We start from the raw sequence: 18,542 nt of genomic DNA, 5'->3' as shown, positions 1-18,542 counted from the left end.
TTTTATGGCTTCTTTTCAACTCCTCTAGCTGTCTTTACATCTCCACCTCTCCTCTTTTTATGGCTTTTGTTCCAGAATCATGGAACATTGACTTGCCGGAATTCTGGAATGCGCTTCTGCCGTCTTCCTCTGCCTCGTTCCTCAGGGCTTGCTCGTAGGGCTCCAGGATGTTCTGCTTCCCAGGGAGCCCTCTTTCTGCACGGCTGCACATGCTAAGACCTGGCCAGACTCAGTGTTCGGTATCAAAGTTTATAGACCGCCCTTGGTGGCCTCACTGACTACCCATGTGACAGTCAAATACGTACCTTGCATGGATTATCCTTGGCATGTTTAGGCTCACAGCTCCCCCTAATCCAATTCTCAGCTTCTGGCTGACTTTCCCTGAGAGCAGGAGTCAGCAAACTACTGTCTGTGGCCTGTATGGCTGGCCAGCTAAGAGTGATTTTTACATCTTTTAAAGGGTTGTAAAACAACCAAACAAACAAAAAGCCCTAGAAAACAAACAAACAAGCAAGCAAACCCCCAAGACACTAAGAAGACTAGGCAGAACATTTAGAATAAGACAGAAATCCTCTGTAGTCCACGAAGGCTGAAATATTTCTTATGTGGTCTTCTATCAAGAAAGCTGCATGTCCATCAACAGATGAATGGCTAAAGAAGATGTGGCGCGCGCGCACACACACACACACACACACACACACACTGGAATATCACTCAGCCATAAAAAAGAATGAAATTCTGCCATTTGCAGCAACATGGATGGACTTGGAGGGCATTATGCTAAGTGAAATAAGTCAGACAAAGAAAGACAAATACTGTATGATATCACTTATATGTGGAACATACGCATACATATACAACAAACTAGAAAATGTAACAAAAAAGACACAGGCTCAGGCTTCCCTGGTGGCGCAGTGGTTGAGAGTCCGCCTGCCGATGCAGGGGACACGGGTTCATGCCCCGGTCCGGGAAGATCCCACGTGCCCGTGAGCCATGGCCACTGAGCCTGCGCGTCCGGAGCCTGTGCTCCGTAATGGGAGAGGCCACAACAGTGAGAGGCCCGCGTACCGCAAAAAAAAAAAAAAAAAAAAAGATGCAGGCTCACAGATATAGAGAACAAACTAGCGGTTATAGTGTGGCGGGGCAACATAGGGGTGGGGGAGTGGAAAGTACAAACTATTGGATGTAAGATAGGCTCAAGGATGTATTGTACAACACGGGGAATATAGCCAATATTTTGTAGTAACTGTAAATGGAGTGTAACCTTTAAAAATTGTATTAAAATATTAAATAAATTAAAAAAAAAAAGAAAGTTGTGACCATTGCCTTAGAGCATGTCTCTTCTCTCACCTCATGCCTGGCTTTTTGAACTGACGGAGTCCATCCCAAACCTACAAACTGTGCCACCAGCATCCTTCCCATCTGAGCTACTATATGTGGGGTTTATTCACTGGGGCTTAATCTGAGAAGAAGCGAACAACCTACCCTAATTCTTGACGACTTGCTTTTTGTAAGATGCAGCCTCTATCTGGAGACAGAAAGTTGTGGATGCAGGTGTGGTTGTATTGTCGAGCAGAAGGCAGGGCTCTAGAAAGGGGACCTCACGGATTGGCACCTATGAGTTGGAGGGATGGCTGGCTTATTTTCAGGTTACTACGAACCCTGGATATCTGTGTTAAGTGTCAACAATGGGGAATGAAACACGTCTTCCTATTTCTTATATATGTATATTTTTTATAAAAAGGAATCAATTGCAAAAAAAATGTTGAAAAATCACTAAGGGAAGGTTTAAAGACAATAGGCTAACATGGTGATCTGTTAATATATTAAGCCCCAAAGCATACTTGTTAATGTTACCTGTAATCATGCACTACTTTCCTTGCATCCTCTAGTTGTTTGTTGGTTAACAGAATATTCCTGGGATCAGTTACAGTGAAGAAATGATTGGCTCGTCCAATGAAAGTGCTTTGATCCCATCGAGGTTCCTTGATGTTAATGTTTGGTGGAAGTTCTCCAGACATTGTCCTGGACTGTAGAGGGTCAAAAGGACAGGCCTAGTTAAGACTTACAAAGTCACTACACATTTAGAAACTTTGTAGTCACACTAATCTTCAAATAAAGAGTTATGTACATTCCTATTTATGAAAATAATTTTGCTACAAATGGCAGAAAGGCTATTTAAATCCAAAGCTAAATTTGTCTGTAAATCTCAATTTATCTTAATCAAATTTCAATGATTTCCCACATAGTTCTTTTTATAAGGACATAGTATTTCATCATCCCTTACTTTGGAAATCTATTCTTCAGAAAAAAATAAAAATATAAAAAGTTAAAAATAACGTCAACAATAATAGTGTCTGAAGTCTGAAACACTTTTTCTGGATGAAAGAACCAACATCAAACTACTGCGGCATTCTGGTTTACTAAATTTGTTCTCCCTACAAGTAGAAGTGACTAATTATGCAAAAAGGCTTACATGCTAAAAATTCTAGAATTAAAAGAAGATTCAGATTCATTCAGCCTTATTCAGCGTATAGACCACAATCAAAAATGAAAAATTATTCTCCTCAATCTAACAGAGTCATAGTGGGAAAAACACATTTTGGCAACCCCATAAACAGTAATAACATAGAGCATACTATTTTCCTCATAAACTACTTATTTTCTGGCTAAGAACCATTACTTCTTTCTAAAGTAACTAGTTTCTTTCGCTGAGTAATATATGCCTATTTTTAGAGCTGCTTTGTATTGCTGTAATACATGCTTATTGCAGTATTTTGAATAATATAAGCTTATTGTAGAAAATAAAGAATAAAGAAACAAAATCTGCTATAATTTAGCCATGCTGAAATAACCATTGTTGATGTTTTGATATATTTCCTTGCAGACATTTTCTATACATATTATTATCCTCTAACAAAAAAAATAAAGTTGATATCATACTCTACATTTTAACATCCTGATTGTTTCCTGCTGTACTTATTTCACGAGCACTCCCTATGGCACTAAATATTCATTTCAGGTATTTAGCAACACCTTCAACCTTTATGTTATTTTCAGTTTTTCACCATGAAAAATAATGCTGTATCCTTGTCTATTAATTTTTTCCCTCATAACTGGTGACTTCCTTAAACTAGATCTCTCTATGTGATATTAGCAGGTCAAAAGATCTTATCACTATTAAGGCTTCAAACCATTGCTTTCTCATACCTCTTTCCTCTTTCTATATTTCTAATACTGGTTCTTATAGTGGCTTTCTTTTCCAGGTATTTTTCATTAAGTTATTTTTCAGTGCTTCACTAGATCATAGGTCTGTTAAAGATGTCAGGTGCTGACGCCTGTCATTTGAACTTTATCAGAATCTCAAATTAACACATTTCACGGCCCACTGGATCAAAATCAAGCATGTTAGGCCCAGAGATGTGAGGAATCTAGTATATGTAAAACAGCTGGTCAGTTGAGAGTAAGAAAGTAAAAATCAGCCCCATTATTCATAAAGCAGGCTGGGATGACAAACACAGATAAAGTCAGCTGCAAAGCTGACAGGAAACCATATTTCTCCCAAGGTCACACTGAAGCTAAAAGGTGTCCTAACAACCCCCTTCTTTGGGTGACCACTGCTTTCTTATCTCATTGAGAAACCTTGTTCTCCACAATCACAGACTGTCAGAAACTTTGCTGTTTGAAATCATACTAGGAAGAAATGAATCATCCCACTTTGACACAGAAAAGGAGCCTGGATTTCCAGCCCAGATGCAAAGTTTCAGATTAGGGAGTTTCTGGACACAACATTCCATGTCTTTTTTCTTTGTTTAAAAAATTAATTTATTATTATTATTTTTTTGGCTGCGTTGGGTTTTCATTGCTGCACGCGGGCTTTCTCTAGTTGTGGTGAGTGGGGGCTTCCCTTCCTTGTGGTGCGTGGGCTTCTCATTGCGGTGGCTTCTCTTTGTTGCGGAGCACGGGTTCTACGTGCATGGGCTTCAGTAGTTGTGGATGGCAGGCTCAGCAGTAGTGCCTTGTGGGCTCTAAAGCACAGGCTCAGTAGTTGTGGCGCACAGGCTTAGTTGCTCCACAGCATGTGGGATCTTCCCGGACCAGGGCTTGAACTTGTGTCCCCTGCATTGGTAGGAGTATTCTTAACCACTGCGCCACCAGGGAAGTCCCTTCCATGTTTTTCTTAACTCTGTAGTTTCCAAGGAAACTTTGTAGTTTCCAGGTCATGGGCTACTTCACAGTTCAGATCTTTACACCCAGCCCTGCTTTGAGCCAATCAAAATATTGCTTCATTAAACTTCCCTAAGTTCCACCATTCTCCAAGATGCTCTGAAAGACCTAACTTTTCCTTTGTTGGTGAGACACTCCCAGTTCCTCCAGTGCGTGGTCTCCCTCATTGAAATACACATGACTTTGTTTAACTAAGGTTTGTCCCTGCTGGTTTTCAGTCAGCTGGGCTATGATAAGAGAAGTGTCTAAATTTCAAATTAGGACACCTCTAAGTCATGAACGTCAAGTCCAGGGACGTAAGGATATAATTTTCACTTCAAAGAGCTGTGTCATTGTATGAAGAAATGTCTCAATTTTGAATAAGAATGTATCAAATGTATTATTTATAAAACATACAAAAAGTAAAACAAAAACTCTAATTCACACCCAGGAGAACAGTTTTCAGACTTGTGTGCAGGGACCTAGGGCTCTGCTGAGGCATGTTAGTGACCTGCAGGGAGTGGAGGGGATTCAAGCAGGTGGGTTCTGAGCCCCTGAGTTTATAGTCAACTAGAGCAGGTCTGCTTTCATCTGCTCTCTACATCTGGGTTTTATGGCAATGATCATTTAAAGGGAGGGTTCTAATGCTTGGGGGGCGGGTGGGAAGAAAAAGCAAAAAAGAAAAAAGTTGAAAATCGCTATAGGAGAGGACAATCTGAAGATCTATGAGACGATTCATAAAGGTCCAGAAGGTTTCAAGCTTTTTTTTTTTTACTCCAGCTTCCTAAGTCAGCCCCAGCATCCATTTGATTAGTGCCTCTTCACCTATGTGCGGTGAAGGACCTGCTTTGTTCTAATTTCCGGTCCCATCATGAACCAATACTTTTGTAAACTATATTAAAAATAAATTTTGAAAAAATGAAATAAAAAGTGGGACACATATAAAAGCCCCCATTTTTATTATTAGGTTCAGCAGATATACTAGAACTCTATCATATTGTTATGAAAGTTCCTAAATGCTTACCCCCAATTTCTGTATTTTCCCCAATATGAGGACACTGGCCTCATCCAAGGGTCATAATTTGAATTTACACTTAGGCGTATAGATCACAATTTGTTTCTATACTTAAACGTCACCAAATAAATGCTACATATAATCATGTAACTAGAAAAGACAGATAATCTGGTCTAACTCACTTCTGTTTTTGAATGGACCACTAGAAGGTATAATTCTTACCCTCAAGTAGATCACATACTAAATACAGAACAGATGAAATTCTGACCAGGACAAAACTTTTAGCTTTGTTTTTTCTTTAAGGTCTAGAAAGTGCTCCTACCTTTAGTGTTCACTGACTGGGCACCCACCACGTGACAGATTCTGGGGCTAAATCAGTGAACAAAGGACAAAAATTCCTGCCTTGGTGGAGCCGATGTTGGGTGTTGGCAATGGAAGGGTAGACAGACAATAAACAAGGTAAGCCAAGTATCCACCGTATTAGTAGGTAATAAATGGTTTGGGGAAGAATCACAATGGGAAGCATCATGAGGACAGACTGCATTTTTAAACAGGGCAGCCGGGGTAGGCCTCATGGAAAAAATAACCATGGAGCGAGATCAAAAAGAAGTGAGGAGGGCTTCCCTGGTGGCGCAGTGGTTGAGAGTCCACCTGCCGATGCAGGGGACACTGGTTCGTGCCCCGGTCTGGGAAGATCCCACATGCCGCGGAGCGGCTAGCCCCGTGAGCCATGGCCGCTGAGCCTGTGTGTCCGGAGCCTGTGCTCCACAACGGGATAGGCCGCAACAGTGAGAGGCCCACGCACCGCAAAAAAAAAAAAAGTGAGGAACTGAATCACGTGCGTATCTAGGGGAGCAGCATACCAGGGAGAAGGAACAGACACTGCAAAGGCCCTGAAGCAGGTGTCTTCAAAGAACAGCAAGAAGGCATGCAACTGGGGTGGAGAGAGGAAGAGGGAGGGAGACAGGAGATGAGGGGTCAGAGAGGTATGGGGAGGGGTTTAGTTGGAATCACACTGTTTGGCGCCTCGTGGCCACCGTGAGGCCTTTGCATTTTACCCAGAGGGAAATGGGAGTCATTGGTGGGTTCCAATCAGAGGACTTACAACTGAAAAGGATGTCTCTGGCTGCTGTGTGGAGAATGCAGTGGGGCTATAAGAGTGGATGCAGGAAGAGCAATTGTAAAGCTCCTGCAGGCATCCAGGAGAGGGCTGATGGTGGTGCAGGTGGTAGCAAGGAGGGGCAAGAAGTGCTGACGTTCTAGACATTGTGTTGATGGAGCCAACAGGATTTCCTGAAATCTTGGATGTGGGGTGTGAGAGAAAGAAAAGGCATGACTCCTAAGATGTTTGACTGGAGGAGAAGCAGGCGTCAGGGATCAAACAGCAAGTTCAGGTTTGGATGGATGGAGTTTGTGACGCCTAGGGGACTTCTAAGTGAAGATGTCCAGGAGGCGGTTGCATACGAGAGTCCAGAGTTCAGAGGAGAGATTTAGTCTGCAGATCTTCATCTGTGAGCAGAGACGACTGAAACTCATGCAGTGGGAGAGCGACAGGCATGTGGACGTAAACAGAGAAGAGATCCAAGATCTCCAATGTTAAGAGGTCAGGAAAGACTAAGTTATAGCAAAGGAGGCTGAGAAAGAGTGACCAGTGGGTAGGAACTTGGCAGAGCGTGGTGTCCTGGAGGACAGGTGAAGTGAGTCTACCTGTAGTCCCATCGGCCAAAAGGAAGAACACCTTGGTAGTTGGTTACTCCCATCTTGGGCTAGTGAAGAGGGGGATACAACTCCTGAAGGGCCATCTACGGAATGGGAACGCTACAGAGATGGTTATCTTGGCAAATTCTAAAAATTCTTAGCAATGGTGATGGCAAGTAGGGAGTGAATGCACAGCACATTAAACGCCCCCTCTTCGGGGCACTGTTTATTCCTGCAAGGCCACCGGCACAGACTGGTGGTTCCTCACCAACAGAACGCATTGAAATCACCCGGAGAGCTTCTGAAAAAGACAAATACTATCGCCCTTCTAGAGATTCAGACCTAGGAGGTCTTACCTAAGGCTGGGCATGTGATTCTGCAGGCGCTCTGGGTCTGGACCTCCAGCTCTCTGGGCACCAGGCTGTGACTCTACATGAAGCTGGGAGCTGTTTCCTTCCCTGCATCTTTCTCTGTGCTGCCTATGCCTCCCCCCAGGCCTGAGCAATCTGCAATGCTTCCCAGTGGATATCTGATACTGATTGTTGCTCATAAAATTGAGTACCAAGCAATATATCTTCCTTTTAAAGTATAATTCTCACTATTTCCCCTTCACACTTAATATATATAACAATAGCACGAACAAAAAATTAAAATGTAGCTTCCATAGAATTCTAGTTCTTAATAACAAACCATCTCCAATTTGTTAAATATAGGGCAAACTTCAGGTCAAGCTGTTGAAACCATGATCTGGTTTTACAACATGGTGCTTCATAAAATAAAGATGTTCTATTGCATAAGAGCTGGAGAGGATCTTAAAAATAATCCACCCAATGTTCTCATCATGTAGGAAACAGAGGCACAGAGGGGGAAATAACTTGTCCAGGGTGTGCTCCTGGTGATGGTGGCAGAAGGAAGTGGGCGAGGATGCAAAGCCAGACTGAACTCCTGAGCACTGGTCAACCAGTTTACTCTTTCTACTCTATTACTCTCTTTTAGCTATTCCCCCCCCCCCCCCCGCCAAAGTACAGCAATTAATGTCTGCACAGAATTGGTATCTTTGAAGCCCTCCTTTTTTCCTTTAAATAAAAACAGCTTTACTCACACCACGAAGCTTCGCTAACCCTCTGGAGCCTCCATAGTATATGTGAGAAGAATGCTGTGGAGGCCTCACAAAGTCTCTTTTTTGTTTTTAATTGAAGTACAGTTGATTTACAATGTTGCGTTAGTTTCTGGTGTAAAGCAAAGTGATTCAGATATATATATATACACACATACCTATGTATGTAAGTATATGCGTATGTGTGTGTGTGTGTGTACGTGTGTCTGTATTCTTTTTCAGATTCTTTTCCATTATAGGTTATTATAAGATACAGAATACAGTTCCCTGTACTATACAGTAGGACCTTGTTATTTATCTATTTTATATAGAGTAGTGTGTACAAAGTCGCTTCTTAAAAAGGCAAAGAAAAAGGAGATAGATGGGGAAAGGAAACCCCACATTTTCGGCGTTTCTATTACATACAAGGAACTGGGCTGGATGCTCGCCTAAGAGTGCAAGCCCCTACTGTGCGCCAGTGGCAGAAGAGTCTATGTCAGTTTTTGCAACGCTGTGCTTTACGCATACTGTGCACATTTCACAGAAGAGGAAAGTAAGATTCTGAGATGTCACTCACAGCTACCCCCTTATCTCCCGGCAAGGGAGGAAGCAGGCTTATCATCAGACTACAGGCCAAGCCCACCAAAACCCCAACACTGAACGCTTATACTGATCCACTTCGTATAGACCTGGGGTGGGCAGAATCGTGCCCGCCCAAAGATGTCCACCTCCCAACCGCCACAGGACCTGAATCGATTACCTTACGCGGCAAAGGTGGTTGCTGGTATGATTAAGTTAAGGCTCTTGAGACTAGGAAACCACCTTGGATTATTTAGGGGGGCCTGATAATCACAAGGGTCCTTATAAGAGAAAGAGGCAGGCAGGAGAGGCAGAATCAGAGAAGTAGATGTGACAAGGGACCAGCAGAGCTTGGAGTGATGCAGGGCCACGAGCCAAGGCAGGTGCACAGCTTCTGGAAGCTGGAAACAGCAGGGAAACAGATTCTCCCTTGGAGCCTCCAGAAGCAATACAGAACCATTTTAGGCTTCTGCCGCCAGAACAGTAAGCTAATACATAGTTGTTTTGTTTTAAGGTACATTTGTGGTAATATGCTAAATAGCAATAGGCTACTAATTCAGCACTCTTTTTCCCTACTTAAAAGGATTTTATTTTGTACATAAGTTCATTTAGAAAACAAACTTACGGTTACCAAAGGGGAAAGGGGGGGGGCGACGGAGGGATAAATTAGGAGTTTGGGAGTACCATATATACACTACTATATATAAAATAAACAACAAGGACCTACACCTATAGTTCCCTGTGTGTACAGCACAGGGAACTATACTTGGTATTTTGTGATAACCTATATGGGAAAAGAATCTGAAAAAGAACATATATATATATATATATATATATATATATATATCTCTGAATCACTTTACTGTACACCTGAAACTAATACAACATTGTAAATCAACTATACTTCAATAAAAATAAATAAATAAAAAATTTTTAAAAGGATTTTATGGGCTTCCCTGGTGGCGCAGTGGTTGAGAGTCCACCTGCCGATGCAGGGGACACGGGTTCGTGCCCCGGTCTGGGAAGATCCCACATGCCGCGGAGCAGCTGGGCCCATGAGCCATGGCCGCTGAGCCTGCACGTCCGGAGCCTGTGCTCCACAATGGGAGAGGTCACAACAGGGAGAGGCCCGTGTACCACAAAAAAAAAAAAAAAAAAAGGATTTTAGTAGAACTCTATACTGGCATAAGTAATACCAACTAGACTTGAGAGCCTGTCCTGCCCCCACCAATTTCAGAACCATAAGGCTAATCAGGAATACCATATGAACATTCTTACAAAGACAGCTGATCTCAAACCAGATAAAATTTTAATTATTGACTAGGACTCCCATGTTCCAATTAGACAAGCATTTTCACACACCAACCTTCAAGCCCAGGAACAGTTTTCACTTTTTTCCCACTCTAAAAAAATAACCAGTTTCTATAATTAGGGGTCCAGTTTTCAAAAAAATTATTTCTTATTTTGCACTAAAAACCCAGTGCATCCAGGCGCTGCTGCCCTGGATCACTGGTCTCCCTCCAGTTGTGGCCCTGGGAGCAGCTCTGCACATCCGGCCAAGAGGCAGGGGGCCACGGCTGGGGCTCCTGACCCAGTAGCGGCCTCCGGGGCCAAGGCACCCCCATGGCCTTGGTTGCTATGCGGGGGTCCCTGGGGTACATCACCTTCCTACCTGCCTCATCGCCAGGGCTTGGTGGGCTGGTCACTTGGTCGGCAACCTGCAGCAGCCAGGACGCCCACCGGCTGCCGGGGTCTGCGCTTTGGGGTCATCCACCCCACAAACTCGGTACCAAGCAGTGGGCCAGGGGCTGGGGCCACCGCGGGCACCTTCGTGGGAAGGAAGCGAAGTCCCAGGGGTGGTAGGGGAAGAAATGGATTTGGTTTCCCCACTGTCTGGTTTATGCATGAAGAGCACAGCCATCCCTGAACTTGTGGTTCCTGGACTTTCCTCTCTGTCTCCTCACCAAGGTTGACATTGGTTAAAGATCAGATCAGATACCTTTCCAGAGAGTTCTTAAGCACCACTGACCACGCAGTTCTGACAGTATTTCATGACAATGTATGGTGACAGTTTAGAACAAGTGCTTCTCAGCTAAAAATTTCTGCAAAGTAGACTGGGTAAGTCATCCTGCTGTACAGCCCTAGCAATGATACTGGGGACCAGGCGGACGATTGCAAAGCCACAATGGCTCAAAAGAAAGTTTCAGAGAACAAGGTATATATATGTATATACACATACATATATGTATATATCGTCCAGTTTCAGGGGTGGCAGGGATAAGGGAAAATGCCACACCTCCAAGGGACAGACTGCACGGGACACCAAACAATGTGTTCAAGGAAGTGCAAGTGTATCAGCTTTACAACAAGCCATGCAAGTGAAAGACGCCATGGACGGACTCAGAAGACATCAGTGGGAGGATCTTCTCTCTGCCACGTCTATCTGAGGCTTTGACAGTTATGCAGAAGGGCGGAAATATCTTCAGAAATTTAGAGAGGCTATAGAAGGAGAGACAGGAAAGGTGGAAACATCACAGCTACAGATTGATTAAGTGAAGGGCTTCCCAAGGAGAAATTTACTAACCAGTGACCAGCTGACTGAATAGCTGCAGATGGTCAACTGTGGAATGTTATGGTTTACACATAACCATATCAGTAGATTTCTGATGTTCAACAAACTCAGTTTCCACGACCTGAAGACATGAAGGAATAGGGGGTGTAGAGAAGCAAAGGAGGCTGGAAGATTCTGGAACAGGGGCGTTAACAGGAACCAACCTGTGAAAGGAGGTCTCTGCATATTTAAATAGTTATAATGTTGCTTTTTTTTTTTTTTTTTTTTTTTTCCGGTAGGCGGGCCTCCCACAGCCACGGCCTCCCCCGCCGTGGAGCACAGGCTCCGGACGCACAGGCCCAGAGGCCATGGCTCACGGACCCAGCCGCTCTGCGCATGTGGGATCTTCCCAGACCGCGGCACAAACCCGAGTCCCCTGCATCGGCAGGCGGACTCTCAACCACTGCGCCACCAGGAATACCCTATAATGTTGCTTTTTGACACTTGACCAACTGAGGTGTTAATTCTGACTTAAGAATCTTTTTTTTAAATGAATGATTTCAAAGAAAAATTTGGATTGTAAAGGTATGAAAATATTTCTTTGTATGAGAAAAAAAGTGGGATTCAAAAAAACTTCTGTAGTGACTGACATCACTTACGCTAAGAAATAAAGTTAAGGCTTTGTTACCTAAAGACAAAATCAATAAACTAAGAATGACAGCTATCTGGGGCCATTAATAATTATAGCATTAGATTGCATTTAAATGAGTCATTCCTAAAGATATTATTTTACAGATTATATACGTTAATACATTAATTAACCCCTCAAAGGGGATAGAAATAATCTCTTGGAAAAAAAATCCTGCTAAAATTCAATCTCTTGGCTAAGGGGTTTTGGGTAAATATAGTATCATGAAGCCTCATCAAAACTCATCAAAATGAATTTCTCCAAGTTTTCTTTATTCGTTCATTCATAAACAAAATTAATATATACATTCAATATGCACTGAAGGCCTCTCCTATACCCAGCACTGGCTTGGCCCTGGATTTGGAAAGACCCAACATGCGGTAAATAAACTGAAAGGCAAACACATTCTAATGAATACAGCCTAAATTTCCCCAAATGTACTTATAGACACCCTTCTCATATAGAGCTGATTACGGGTGGACATCACCCACCTCTGTCCATGCAGTCTTCAACTGAGTTATCAGATTACTAACCTGGGTAAACCTTATTGAAGACTGTGATACGAATGATTCTCGTATCCAAATCTGTATACACTTTTCAAAAATATATATTATTTCAGTGAAGTAAACCTGGTTTAACATCCACAATAACTCAGTCACAGAATTTATAAGCTTTTAAAGTAAAAATGAGTGCCATGACCAAGATTCTCTAGTCATAATACTGTATTACACATTATAGGCCTACTGGAAATGGTACTTAACTCCATCTTTTTTCAAGTCATTATTTAAGTTACATCACAACCTTCATCACCAATTCTGGGAGGGCAATACTGTCTCCCTTTTAGGTTAGATGTTACACAGTCAGTGCACAGCTATGCAAGGGCGAGGACCACCCCCTGACTCAGAGGCCCAGGACCACTTCCCACCACATACATGCCTTCATGGCTGGTAAACAGTCTGCTCCAATTAGACAACGGTGATCAGTTTCATTGCCAAATAACTTTACTGAACCAGTTGGTTAGTGGAACTTGAATTTCTGGCTCCAAGCCGCACCTCCCTAACTGCCCTGTAACCTGGAATCCTCCGATGGAGGTGATGAGGGAAGGGGTGTGTAGTGGTTAGGGGCTTATGCTTGTGGAGGCAACAGACCTGAGTTCCAATGCCAGCTCCACCGACGACTCTGTGACCTTGTACACATTATCCCACTGCCCCAAGTTTCTGCATCTTTATCAGCAAAATTAGGATGCTGCTTAATAATAACACTAATGTTTAACAACCACGTATCCTAAGAGCCCTCCTTATATTACCCCATCTAACCCTCATAAGGGTTTGGTTACAAGGAAGCGGTGCTGCCAGAGTGTGACGTTTTATTACCTGGCTCCGGAACCCCTGCTCCCTGGGGAGGTGGTTCTGACCTGGAAAGCAGCTTTCTTGATTCAGTAAAGCGGGGGTGGAGCCTAGGAAGGTGATCCTTAAGAAATACACCAGGGGTATCCTATGATCAGCTAAGTTTGGGAAACACTACGTGGGAAAGGATATAAAACTTATAGATAAATAACCAAATGCCCTACCAGTTAAGGGAAGATTCTTACCCTCTTTCAGGGGCAATATAAATATTTAGATGACTCCATGGCCACTCAGGCTGGTTGCTGGCTGGGTCCTGTCGAGGAAGGCTCCCTGCCCTGTAGCCTGGTCTGCTGAGTACCTACCCTGACAACCCACGGAATTGAGAACTGGACTTGAACCACTGCAATCTGGATTAGAGTCCTGACTCTGTCTCTTCCTTTCTAAGCATGTCACTGCGTAAGTCATCTCACCTCTCTGAACCTCAATTTTCTCATCTGTAAGATGGAGATGAGAGTTGGCTGACACAGTTGGAAGAATTAGGAAACTGAGGTGTGCAAGAGGGCTTTATTGACCTTTATTAAGTGTAAAGGGCTAAACAAAGGTAGGGTCATTGCTAACATGTCATTCTCCAAGCAAGGAATCTCCTGCCCTCATTGGCTCAAGTCCTGCACAGAAACACAGTGGCTGGTAGTATTGGTGGGGTTGGTGGTGGGGGGAGGGTGGGGAATGGAATGGCACTTGGCTTCCTGAAGATGATGCCTAAGAAAAATGATTTTCTCTGAGATAAGCTTTATTTCAAACTTTTAGCTACATGCCAAGAAAATGTTTAGCTACATGCCAAGAAAATGCTTAACTACTGGAAAAAAAGAAGAATTTTCCAAAACTTCACAGAAAACAAACTAGCAGGGAATGGGCTTTCTCAGGGACTTGGTAAGAAAGACCTTTAACCCTGGCTAAAGATTAACAACGATAATTAAATTATTAAACTGGAAACTTATTGTTAGTTATGTTTTAACTAATATAATGCAGTTGTTTACTGCATTTGAAAGAGTTGAAAAAGAGTCTGGTTGCTCTTGGTTTATTTAGTTAGGGCCAGAGAGGTGCGATATACCCTATCAAAGTCACTATAGGGGGACGTGGCTGAGCATCCATTGTGTGCCAGACACAGGGTGTTCCATGCGTTACTAGACTGCTAAATTCTCACTTCAGCTAAGAAATTTCCCCCTACTTTGCAGAGTTACTCAGAGAAATCAAGTGCCATGCCCAAGAAGGCAGTCCGGCCTGACTTTATACCCCACTTCTGACCCTTGTGGGGCCAGAAGTGATGTGTCTGGCAAGGGCAATCACATTCATTGAAGGCACACATTTCCTAATTTGGCTTTGTGATGGTCGTCCACACACAGCATTTCTTTCTCATGGGCATGGCCACACAAGAGATCAAATTATAGATCAGAGGGGCTTCCCTGGTGGAGCAGTGGTTGAGAGTCCGCCTGCCGATGCAGGGGACACGGGTTCGTGCCCCGGTCTGGGAAGATCCCACATGCCGCGGAGCGGCTGGGCCCGTGAGCCATGGCCGCTGAGCCTGCGCGTCCGGAGCCTGTGCCCCGCAACGGGAGAGGCCACAACAGTGAGCGGCCCGCGTACCGCAAAAAAAAAAAAAAAATTATAGATCAGAAAGTTGAATCCTGTGCTAAGAAGCAGGTTCTTTCAAAGGGCATTTCCACTCAGCAATGGTTTTCTGTTGCATACCCTCCTCTATTCCAGGGACAGGTCTGCATGGAGACATGGGGCCTGTGTAGTAGAATCAGGAAGCCATGGGGAATGACTGCCTTCTGTCTGTCTCCCTGCCACCATACTCCCTGCCTCCACTCCCCATCCACATGGCAGATCCCATTCTTCTATGAACTTTAAAACACCCAGGTAATAATACAATCATTGTCCATACTCTGGTGAACCTCAAGATCAACTTAGGGTTTCCTAATCAATTTCTTATGATGAGTGACGTTCTTATCCATTTCTTAAACAAAATTCTATTAGTTTTTACTTGAGACGGTGGTATCAGCCTGTAAAAATAATAAAGTACTCCCGAACTGTAGTATTTTGGACATATTCAGTTGAGTATTTTCCCACCTACTTTAAAGAATCAAGTAACAGATTATATATGCTGTGTATGAAAATATTTCACAAAGTAATAGCAGTTAACTAAAAACTTAATAACTTTGTATAATTAAGTATAGGTTTGATATGTATTCTGACAATAATTTTTCACTGTCTAGGCAAGAGTCAGCCTTTTAAAAAAATGACTCAGTGCTGATTTCTTACATTTAACCTCAAACAAAAGGTTGGTTCTATTCACAATTATACTCCAACCGAATGCATCTAACCACGGCTTGCTTAGTAGGATGCAGATGCCGTATTTCATTCTAAAGCATCAGAGAGCAAAGAAGTTGTATGATGGATCTGCTCTAAGGATCACTGCTGCTCTGGTTGTCTTCTCAGCTTCCTCTGCAGGAAGTGAGGAGGGGGAAGCGGTCCCCTCCCTCTGACAACATCTTTCTATACTCATCCACATGGGATTTCATAAAACTTTTACCGAATATTAAAAGCATTCTAAATATTTTCCTGATCCTGAATTACATCTACCCCTTGCTATACAGCTTCTTCTCTGACAACTGCAACCACAGATATCCCTTTCCTGAAAGCCCATGGGACTTAAATGCTTGCCTGCTCAAGCAAACCCTTGAATACATACTTAAAGCAATCATATGTTAGAGCTGGATAGAAACCGATATATCCTCCTCCCCAAACACCATCATTTTTTGCAAACTAGACAACTGCAGTCCTGAGGGGAGAAAGGAGCTGCTTGAGGTCCCAGAACCTCCTGGTGGAGCCTCCACTCATCCTCCCAGATTTCCCTCTCAGCTTACAGCTCTTACATGGCAAGTTCAGCACCACAAGAGCTGCAAAGTCTCCTTATTTACCTGTATACCCGCCTTGCACCTATTACAGTGCCTGGAACATGGAAGCAGCTCAGCAAACTGGGGATGGGCAAAGGAAGAGAAAAGCTGGAGACACGCAAGTAAAAATCTAGAAGATGAGGCAGAAGAGAGATTATGGCTTTGAGAAAAGTAAAAACAAAATGCCATGGGGCTTCAGAAAGCAGTTGCCCATGGAGTGGTTAAGTGCCCGAGCTCTGAAGTCACTCATACTGAGCTTTCTCATTCAGGCACTCAACAAATATTCAGTGAGGGTCTCCCTGGTGCAGGAAACAGACAGATGAGCAAGACAAACAGAGGCCCTGACCACAAGCAGAGAATCAAACAAGCAAGTAAACAGTTAATTTCAACTGGCGACAAATTCTCTTAAGGAAAAAGTCACAGGGGTAATCTAACAGAGGATGTGTGCATGAAGGGGCAATTTCAAACAACACAGCCAAGGGAGAGCATCTCTGAGGAAGTAACATGTAAGCTGAGACTACAGATGACCAACTGTGTGACTTTAGGCAGGTTACACAACCTCTCTGAGCCCCAGTTTCCTTCCCCATCTGGATTAGGAAGGCGAGGCCAAGTACCTCACGGGGCTGGAGGAATGTAAAAGTAGACGGACCTGAATCACCTGCAAACTCTTAGTAGGCATTGTGTCTACTGTCATTCTGAGAAGGTTAGAGGTTCGTGACAAGTGGGAAAGCTCAGGCGGTCAGCACGGAAATGCAAGATCCGGGCAAGATCACTCCTGTTCCCATTACCTTTTCCCATTTTCTCTTCCCTACTAGACTGCGAGTTCTAGGGCAGGGGCCAGGTGGTCTCTGATCTCCGAGGCCCCCTCTGCGCCAGGAGGAGAAGCCAGGAGCTAGGAGCTTGAGGGGCGTGGGGGTCGGTGCCACCGGACCACCTAGCAATCGCTCGCGCCAGTCCCCGCCGTGGCCTGTCCCCGCGGCAGCCATCTTGGGTGTCCTCCCCGTGGCAAGTTTCGTCACGCGGCCGCGGGGACAGCGTGGCAGGGCGTGTGCGGGCGTGGATGGGTGAGACCCCTCCCATGCCGGGAGACCCACTCCACCGCGGGGGCTCAGGGGGAGCTCAGAGGAGGTCAGGCTGCTAGAGATGGGGAGCTCAGGCATTGGGATGGCAGGGGTCTCCAAGGTGCAGGGACCCCCTGGCCCGGGAAGTCCCGGGCATGGCGAGGGGGCTTCTGACCTCCCAGCCCCGGTGTCTCCTGGCAGCCGGCCCGCGGGAGCGCGCCCCCGCTCCAGCCCGCGTCCCTCCGCCAGGCTCCCTGCGCGTTTCCAACCCACAGCACCCGGGCCCGCGGCCCACGACTCACCGCTCCCCCCCGGCCACAGCCCGCGCCGCTCTCGGGACCCGCTCAGCGCCGCCTCCAACGCCACCGGAAGCGCTTCTCCCGCCACGGCGGCCCTGCGCGCCGCCGCCGTCCGGAGCGCGCCCTCAGAGCGCGTCCCCGTGCGGAGCCCAGAGGCCCGGCTGGGCTGGGCGGCGGCCGCGCGCGGGAGGTCCCGGACGCGCCATCGCAGTTGCTGCGCTCTGGAAGCAGCCTCCGCCTGGTCCAGGCGCGATCCTCTGTGCCCGCGCTTTTGCTTCTGGCTCCATCATGAACTCCCAAGTTCACCCTCACCGTGGTGCGGGCTCCGTGCCATGTTTCCCATTTTGGTTTCCCCGAGACCGACCCCTTACTTGATCATTTCTCAATTCCCAGGGTCTTACATAGTCAGCATCCTCTCATTCATTCATTCAAACCATTGTTTCCCAAAGTGTGGAATTTGGCACCACTGGGGCTACAAGGCGATTTTAGGTGGTACAAGAGCCATGACCTGATTTATGTCTAAACAAGAATCATCATCCTGGCTGCTGTGTGAATAGGCTGTAGAGGAGATGACGTGGAGGCAGAGAAGCCAGTAGGGAGGCTGCCCGGGGCTAACCAGGGGAGGGATGACGGTGGCTTGGACCAGGTTGGTAACAGGAGAGGCGGTGAGAATTATTGGATCCCGGGTATATCTTGGAGACAGGTGAAATTTAATAAGTAGTGAAATTACATCATGTTCATGGATAGGAAGATTCGATTTTTAAAGTCGTAAATTCTCCCCAAATTAACCCAAAAATATAATGCAATACCAAACAAAATTCTGTCAACTCTAGGGGGTCTAAGAGTTTGGTGTATAACTTGACAGGGTGACTGTAAAATGTATATGAAAAATAAAGAGCCAGAAATAGCCAAAACTATTTTGAAGAAAAAGAGCAGGGTGGAGTGACTCATCCTACGAACACAGAGAGGTTGTGTGTTTGTGCAGGGATCAACAAATAGTGCAGGCAAACAAGAGGCACCAGACACACACCCTGCACATACAGAAA

At 44.8% G+C, this 18,542-nt stretch overlaps 1 protein-coding gene across 2 annotated transcripts in view; it reads right to left on the bottom strand.

Annotated features, from left to right (window-relative positions):
• The window catches only part of SFXN1 (sideroflexin 1), a 48,263-nt gene extending 30,614 nt beyond the window's left edge, over positions 1-17,649 (bottom strand). The window contains exons 1-2 of one of the 2 annotated variants that reach the window (XM_029217219.1): positions 17,500-17,649; positions 1,858-2,030 (exon numbers count right to left, since the gene is read on the bottom strand). In XM_029217219.1, coding sequence (XP_029073052.1) covers positions 1,858-2,021 — 164 coding nt within the window. In that variant the 5' untranslated portion in view covers positions 2,022-2,030; positions 17,500-17,649. Of the gene's footprint in view, positions 1-1,857; positions 2,031-17,499 lie in introns of those variants that run through there. The other variant, XM_029217220.1, reaches the window with a different exon arrangement.
• Between the last annotated feature and the right edge of the window lie 893 nt (positions 17,650-18,542).

Source organism: Monodon monoceros, unplaced genomic scaffold (genome assembly GCF_005190385.1).
Source record: "Monodon monoceros isolate NGI ecotype Baffin Bay Population unplaced genomic scaffold, NGI_Narwhal_1 Super_Scaffold_12, whole genome shotgun sequence".
Classification (NCBI taxonomy): Eukaryota; Metazoa; Chordata; class Mammalia; order Artiodactyla; family Monodontidae; genus Monodon; species Monodon monoceros.
The sequence above is the reverse complement of the archived record's forward strand: the minus strand, read 5'-3'. Positions and strand labels throughout refer to the sequence as shown.